Genomic DNA, 8,765 nt, shown 5'->3' with positions numbered 1-8,765 from the left:
ACAACAACTACACACATTATGCTAATAAGTACCAATAAACCCATTATTGTCCTATCTCAGTTCAACACCACATATTATCTTACATCAAAACACACCACAACACAAGATCAAATATTGTGTTCTATACATAAATAAATATTTCACTAGGATTTGAACCCATACTATAACAAAAGTTTTACTACATAAAATTTACAGTTCTGTACAAAACTTAAACAACTGTTCTATCTCTCAACTACATAGTAGACTCCCGTCTAATATAGTATTTTAGATAGATTTTTCTCCCTTTATTAATGAACACTCCCTTTATTATTTTATTTCTTCAGGCTATGTGTACTGTAATAGCTAGATGTTCCCAGTTCCATATCATTTCCAATTCCTTATAGCTAGAACAGATGTGCTACTACGTTTTAATGAGGTCCGTTCTGAATATAATATCAGCCCTTAACACCTGACTTCCTTTTCTCCCTCTAAATTGAACTGTTTTAAATCCCAGGCTGTCTTCAATTTATTAGTAACTATCCTCTTAATTATGCCGTTGTGTTTAGATTGTATTTCGAAAGCGTATGAAGATAAAATCTGCAACATACTGGTCTGATGGTTTGATAGTATTGTAATTTTTATTGTTTTGTCTACAAATTAAATTTTTTAATCAATCATTATTTCTAGATTATAATAAAATTCCCTTAAAACGTTTATAGATATTGATTTTGTTTTTTTTTTATTAGTCATCCTTTGTAATTTTTCTTATAAGATTATTGTTCTTCTGACGACTATTTTATAATTTAACAATGTTAACTAACTATATACAAACTAAATTAACTTAAAGAAATAAAAATAAAATTTTTTTTTTTAATGTGTCTAAAGTCTGTTTGATTTCAAAATCATGCTATCCCTGTTCAACTCTAATGCCAACTCTCAAAATAAAAGAATGAGTATAGTTTCCCTATTCCTTTTTACTGACAAGATTTGGTTGACCCAGTATAAACAAAATATTTAAAAGATGTTACAAAAGAAGTCTTTTTTTTTTCATAGACAAACAATTTTACTTTCAAAATCTGTCGCGCCTTTTTCTAAATTTTCCCGCCATCTCTTCATATTTCTTTTACTTGTGCAATTTACTTATAAATACATCTCCGCCAAAGAAGTTCCTCCGGAAACTCAAGCCCCTGAGGCTCTCCAAGATGACCTTCCTCCTGGAGCTCTGGCCTATGTGGCTACATAATTTCTATTTTATTTCCATTTCTGGTCCGGTCAAACTGTACCAATGGAAAGCCATTCCATTAATATAAAAGGTCGGTTCTGGCGCTTTGCCGGCCCTGTCATGGCATGTTCGCTTTGCGCACTTGACTCACTTCTGAAAACAGTGATAAGTTGATAACATAGTTTCGATAATGGAGTCGTCATTTTAGACCTCGAATATCTCAATAAAGATTCATTACTTACAGTCCTTGTAGTAAAATATTCTCACAGTCATTGCTCTTTTCCTTCACTTCTTCATTTTGCTCTGATTTAATCGTTATTACGCATTGCTCATTGTCGGAGCTGTTATTGACGAACAGCTCAGCTGAGGGGTTGACTCTTCAAGAAAACTCCTGCTTCACGTTAACTTATTTTAATTCTCTTTTTACAAAGGTTTAGGTATGTGTAGGTATGTACATATGAGACGGTAGTCGAGAGCCGTGTGTGGTATGCGCGGTGAGTGCTCGCCGCGGTCGTGACGTCATCATGCCCCTTGGCCCTCACCCCTCGGGGACTGGTTTGACCGCTGGTGCGTTAACAACCTGCCCCCCTTGAAAGCTGCTGCTTTCAAGATCGTTCATGCAGGGGAGGGGGCACACTCGGTTGAGTGCTCTTCTGACCACGCCCTTCTGCGTGGTGAAATCTGCAACCCTGCAGACTCCGTCAGCTCCTGGATAAAGGTGTAGGACTCTCCCGAGTCTCCATTTGAGTGGTGGGGTGTTCTCCTCCTTGAACACCACCAGGTCTCCAACCTTGAGCTCCTTCTGCCTCTGGCGCCATTTGGTACGTTGCTGCAACTCGGCCAAGTATTCGTTCCGCCATCTTTGCCAGAAATGCTGGCGCAGCTGCTCGATCCTCTGGTACCTATCAGGGTTTTTAAGACAAACGGGGGGTGACGGCAGTGAAGTCATGGGTCTCCCCACCAGAAAGTGCCCTGGAGTCAGAGGGTAAAGATCAGTAGGGTCTGACGAGAAAGGAGTGAGGGGTCTGCTGTTCAGGATCGACTCAATTTGAGAAAATAACGTGCTCAGCTCCTCAAACGTCAGACTAGCGTTACCCATAATTCGCTTTAGGTGGAACTTGGCCGATTTAACAGCTGCTTCCCAAATTCCACCGAAAGTAGGAGAGTAGGGAGGAGAAAAAATGAATTTAATGTGTTCCTCATTGCCAAACTCATAAACTGAATTTTGAGCGGATCTTAGCATTCTACCCAATTCGTTATTTGCCCCAACAAAGTTAGTGCCATTGTCGCAATAAATTGTATGCGGTCTACATCTACGAGCCACAAAACGACGTAAGCTTAGGATGAAGGCATTAGTGCTAAGATCGCTGACTGCTTCCAGGTGGACGGCCTTAGTTGCAAAGCAGACAAAAATGTTTAAATAGCATTTTGTTATGCGGTTACCCTTTCCCTTTTTGCTGGAAATCATGAAGGGTCCCGCAAAATCAAGGCCGCATACCTGGAAGGGGTAAAACGAAGTAACCCTATCTGCAGGTAGATTGCCCATCAGTGGCTTCATAGCTTCACCTCGAAGTCGTACGCATGTTACGCATTTATGAACAACGCTACGCGCTAACGCCCGACCGCCTACTGGCCAGAATTCGTCGCGTATGGAGCTAAGGAGCAACTGAGGGCCAGCATGTAGTAGACGTAGGTGTTCGCCTTCCATCAAGAGCCGTGTGAAGTGATGCTTACCGTCCAATAGGATCGGGTGCTTTTTTTCGTAATCGCAATCGGCATTTTGTAAGCGACCACCTACTCTAATTACGCTGTCACCGTCAACAAATGCAGCTAACTGCAACAGATATGATTTAGTTTTAAGCTTCTTTCCCTGTAAAAGTGTAGTTAATTCTGTAGCATAAGTTTGATTTTGTGATAGTTTTACTAAGTAGGTTAATGCGTTGTTTATTTCTTCTAATGTTAAGGTTCCTTTTGTTTTAGTTTTAGGGTTTTTACAGTTGTGAATAAAGCGAAAGATGTATGCTACAATTCGTTTTAATTTATTTGCCTTGGAATAGTTTTCAAATCTTATCAAGGGCGATTGCTCAATATTAATCATGGCAAATATTGAGTTATCGCTCTGCTCTTTCCTTTCAGGTAAATTGGTATATATAGAACCTATATTCTGTGGCCAGCTACTCTCATCATGTAATAAAAAGGATGGGCCATGCCACCATAAATTCAGTTCTGGCAATTGGCCAGGTTCGACTCCTCGCGAGGCCAAGTCCGCAGGATTTAAGGCGGTTGGCACATGCCGCCAGGAATCTCTGGTAGTTAATTCATGTATATCATTAACACGATTCGATACAAAAGCCTTAAATAGTTTTGGTCTGTTGCGTATCCAGCCCAACGCCACGGAACTGTCGGTCCAGAAAACCTTGCGATCCAGAGAACAGCGCAATGCATTGGTGACCTTGGCTGCTAGTCGCGCGCCTAGCAGCGCTCCCGATAATTCAAGTTTTGGGATCGTTAATAGTGCCCTAATTGGGGCCACGCGCGTTTTGGCACATACAAGATTAATAGTCACATTGCCAGCGCCATCTGTCGACCGCAAGTAGATACACGCCGCATAAGCGGCTTGAGAAGCATCCACAAAACAATGCATCTCAATTGAAGTTGGGCTAGAACACAAAACGTGTCTAGGTACCTTTAGGCTCGCCAGAACATGCACGTTTGATAAAAATTTAAGCCAGATTTTTTTTACGTCCATTGGTACTTCATCTTCCCAAGATAATTTAAGAATCCATAAATTTTGAAGTAATATTTTTAGCTTTATTGTGCATGCGCTGAGCAAGCCCAGTGGGTCAAATATTTTGCAAGTATTGGACAAAATTACCCGCTTTGTTATGGCACAAGTATTTTTGTCCAATTTTACTGAAAACTGTAGGTTATCATGATCAGGAGACCAAATTAAGCCTAAGACGCTGGCTTGTTTATTTAAATCTAATGACTGAGTTGAAGTACAGTCATCTTCGAAAATTTGTGGACAATTTGTTCGAAATTTGTGAATAGGAAAGCAAGCTGAGGCAAGCGTTTCTTTAACTATTTCATAAATGTGCCTTAGCTCGTTTTCACTTTCGGCGCCACTCAGGAAATCATCATAATAAAAATCATGTTTAATTATTTCTGACACTACTTTGTCAGGACATTCATTTGCCAACTGTACTATACACCTAGCGCTTAAGAAAGGCGCTGAGCTGGTACCATAAGTCACCGTATTTAGCCTAAGTACATCAAGCGGTTTGGTTTTATCGTCCCTCCAAAGGATTAATTGTAGATGGCGCTGCGATTCGTCCAAGACAATCTGCCGGTACATTTTTTGTATGTCCCCGGACAAAACAAATTTATGTTGGCGAAACCTAATCAAGATATCGAATAATTCATCCTGTATAACGGGTCCTATATGCTGTATATCATTAAGGGATATTTGTGTGCTTGATTTAGCACTACAGTCAAAAACTACCCGCAATTTTGTAGTTTCGCTGTCACGAATAATTGGGTGGTGGGGGGCGTAATAACCGAAGTCGGGCTTGTCAATTTTACTCAAGTGACCTAGTTCTTCGTACTCCTTGATAAAGTCGCAATACTGTTTTTTAAGTACTTGATTTTTTTCCAATCTAGTTTCTAAGTTCAAGAATCGTTTTTTCGCCATATTAAAACTATCGCCAAGTGCGGTTTCCGGATTTTCACGTAACGGCATTTTAACTAAGAATCGACCGTTATCTAAACGCCGCGTATTATCTAAAAAGTGTTTTTCGCAAATATTATCCTCCTCGCTATTAGTGACGTTTGGTAATGAAATTTCTTCAAGTTCCCAAAACCGTGTGAGATCTTGTGAGATTTGTTTCGTAAAGCAACAACGCACAATCTCGTCCTCATCCGACTCGACGTCACCCGTGGGCCCCGCGACCAACCAGCCTAGTTTTGAAGACTGAAGAATAGGCTTGTTTGGTCCAAGTTCTATTTTCTCCGACGTCGTGATATTGAAGAAAAATTCAGCACTAAGTAGCAAATCGATTTCAGAAGGACGATAAAACCCAGGATCCGCCAGCTGAATGTCCGCAGGTATGTTCAATTCCGAGGTATCTACATAATTGTTAGGTAGGCTGTCTATAAGGTGCTCCACCACGAAACAACGAATATTAACTTCATAAGGACTCGTTAACGAACTTACAGTGAGCTCACATCGATCTGAGACCGTAAATGATAATTTATTTAAGCCGTACACGCAAGCTGACTTTTTGTTATTGTCAGAACATCCTAACTTATTTTTCATGCGTTCAGTCAAGAAACATTTCTGCGAACCGGGATCTAACATAGCTCGAACAATGTGAGATTTGTTATTATTGACGTTCGTTATTTTAACTAAAGCTGTGCATAACAATATCTCCGGATCAGCTGACGCGTTAGCGGCGCACGCGCTGGCCGCGCTAATGACGGGCGCCGGACCAGCTGTTTTATTATCTGCCTGTAAGGATAATGATTTATTATAATTATGTAATAATGTGTTATGTTTTTCCTTACAGACCTGACACGAACCGAGCCGGCATTGTTCGACGTTATGGCCACGCCTCAAGCAGTTCAAGCAAAGATGTAACTTCAAGGCTTCGCTTGACCTACTTTCGACGTTCATGTCCTTGAACTTGACACACTCCGAGATCCTATGCGCGCCGTGGCACACTGGACACGTCGGCGGCGCCTTACTAGAGTGTGTTTGTTGTTTACGAGATGCAGTTGCAGCAGCGACAAACGCCTTACTAGCCTTAGGCTGTAGGTATTTATTTTCGGCTGGTTTATCGCTCCTGCAAGCTACCATTGTTTCGAGTACATCGGCCCGACTGCGCAAGAATTTCAAGAACTCGGATAATGCAGGTAAGTCTGTTAAATCAGCCTTATGTTCTTCCCACTTTCTTGACGTAGTGGGGTCGAGTTTACTCGCGACTAAGTAGATGATTACGTCATCCCATGAATCAGTCGGGCGGCCTAAAGATTTAAGGGCGCTTAAGTTTTTTGTGACGTGATCAATAAGAAATCGAATTGACCTATGAGACTCTCGAGTCTGCTGATCTATGTTAAATAATGCCTTCATGTGATTATTTATAAGTAGATTTTTATTATCAAATCGTTCGCATAGTAATTCCCATGCCGTTTTGTAGTTTTTAGCTGTAAATTCAAGTGATTTTATTACGACACTGGCACTGCCCTCAAGAGAGGAGCGTAAATAATGATATTTATTTATGTCAGGAATGGACTCGTTCACATGGATCATGGCTTCGAAGGTGTCGCGAAACTCCAACCATTTTAAGTAGTTTCCATCAAAAGACGGTAGCGAAATGGTCGGTAAACGGATTTTACTAACAGGGCCCGTTTCGAAAGTCGATTGGGCTGTGCGTGCACCTTCGGAACCACGGTCATCATTGTTCTGATGATAATCAATTATCTCTTGCGTGGCTGAGATGAGAGAAATGAACTGCGTTTCTATGGCGTCCCTTTCTTCCATCTGTTCATCTAACTTAACACTATTCATTTCAATCTGTGTTTGAATTGAGTCAAATTCCGAAAATAACGTTTGTAATCTAGCCAAACGAAGAGACAATTCTTTAATTTGTAATGAAGTTATGTTTGAACGATCCATTTTTTGTATATTAGAAAGATAATCCTTATATCTCGTTACACGACCCTTATAAGTGCCTCTTTGTTTTACTAATTCTTTTAAAGCTTCCTCTGACATTTTCAGTTATTTATTTATAAACTAAACACACTAATTTAATCAAGGGCAAATAAACAATTAGATAGAATAATTTGTGCACTCAAACCCAATTAAAAGTCTTGACAACTGGTCCACTGGCACGTTGACTTGCAGCGAAGTAGGTGACGTGACGTGACAACAACATGCACTGCTTGGCACAGGAATGTGGGCAGAACCCCCGTAATCACTGGAATGCACGGTTAGGACCGTATGAATTTAAAGAACACACTAATTTCCAGCTGATTTAGGGAATATCTTAAGGTTTGAATCGAAATTCCTAACGGAGTTCTTGTTATTCTGGTTTTAGGTTACTGAAATTGTATTAAAGCAATAATTTGTTATAAATTTATTAACTAAATAAAAATAGCTTAAAGCAAGATATGAAGTGAAGAAGAAAGATTAAATTTTATAAGAATTAAGCCGAATAAATGCTGTTGCTATGCAAAGCTGATGCAACACAAAATGGACGCCGCTTATCGCACTGAGTAGATACACCTATTTAATGTTTGCAATTTACGTAGTTCATGAATGCAAGTAGGCTATCCTTAACTTTATGCACAGGAACGAATAAGCAGCGATTTTAATAGCTATAGCACTGATTAATTAATATTTTATCACGAATTATGAGCACTTCAAGGTCTAGACAAAGCTGAGGCTGAGCACTATATTCACACAAATTAAGGGGAATGGGTGGATCACAGGTGTTGAGGAACATATAGGATGGGCTACTTTCCTGAATAATTGCGATGACGATCTCTGGATGCAGGTGCAATTGTTGCAATCCGTATGGAATATTCCCCTCGCCCGTAGATGTCCCGTTAGAATGGAATGTGGACTTTGGTACCAGGTCCTGTTCACGGTCGCCACTTGTCGGAGCTGTTATTGACGAACAGCTCAGCTGAGGGGTTGACTCTTCAAGAAAACTCCTGCTTCACGTTAACTTATTTTAATTCTCTTTTTACAAAGGTTTAGGTATGTGTAGGTATGTACATATGAGACGGTAGTCGAGAGCCGTGTGTGGTATGCGCGGTGAGTGCTCGCCGCGGTCGTGACGTCATCATGCCCCTTGGCCCTCACCCCTCGGGGACTGGTTTGACCGCTGGTGCGTTAACACTCATAAAAAAATCCAAACTTATGTCTCATTTCTTTCTTGTTAGGGCCTACCATAGAGTATAGACCTTCATATCTCGTCATTGGTCGGCTAAGCTCCAATCAAGTTTCCATTTGTCTACTGTCTTAAAAACCTCTATAGACGTTACGACGTAAAAATCTTGATAAAATATTTTTTTTCTAATAAGTACAATTCCAAACACAATTTAATATTTTACACTAAATAAAAATGAACATGAACACACACACCCACACACACTTATACACTCACACTCGCGAACGAATCTTAATCACTATCACTCACTATTACCACTATTATCACTACACTTTTGTTACAATACATTTTTAGAATTGATGTGATAAACACTCTTCACGTAATTTTTCCTTATCTATTAATTACAAAATGATTTTTGTTAGAAGGAGATAGAAACAAATACAAAATCGCACTTATTTTCACACTTATTATACATCACGAAATCTTGAACAGACGCCAACTTTATTATGAGATAGCGTTTTTCCTTGTCCCATGTTTATTCTCCTACAATCTTTGTGTTAAATTCAATTATTATTTCCAATAGCGCTCTAAGAATCGTTCTTCTCTTTCTCCCTCTATACATGTCTCTTTCTTGCATACATAAGCATGACAGTGATTAGTATTCATTTTTG

At 39.9% G+C, this 8,765-nt stretch overlaps 2 protein-coding genes across 2 annotated transcripts; both read right to left on the bottom strand.

The window, feature by feature from the left end:
• Positions 1-1,674: 1,674 nt before the first annotated feature.
• Positions 1,675-4,279, bottom strand: LOC134668402 (uncharacterized). Its single transcript, XM_063525887.1, has one exon. It carries the CDS (start codon positions 3,948-3,950, stop codon positions 1,740-1,742), a length of 2,211 nt encoding a protein of 736 aa, XP_063381957.1. The 5' UTR covers positions 3,951-4,279; the 3' UTR covers positions 1,675-1,739.
• On the bottom strand, positions 4,207-7,705 carry LOC134668281 (uncharacterized). The gene is made up of 3 exons (XM_063525762.1): positions 7,057-7,705; positions 4,300-5,708; positions 4,207-4,210 (listed from the first exon to the last, which is right to left on the bottom strand). The coding sequence occupies exons 1-3, from the start codon at positions 7,132-7,134 to the stop codon at positions 4,207-4,209; spliced, it is 1,491 nt and encodes a 496-aa protein (XP_063381832.1). The 5' UTR covers positions 7,135-7,705.
• Positions 7,706-8,765: the final 1,060 nt, after the last annotated feature.

This window comes from Cydia fagiglandana, chromosome 10 (assembly GCF_963556715.1).
Source record: "Cydia fagiglandana chromosome 10, ilCydFagi1.1, whole genome shotgun sequence".
Taxonomy (NCBI): Eukaryota; Metazoa; Arthropoda; class Insecta; order Lepidoptera; family Tortricidae; genus Cydia; species Cydia fagiglandana.
Note: the sequence above shows the minus strand (reverse complement) of the source record. Positions and strands in the feature narration are given on the sequence as shown.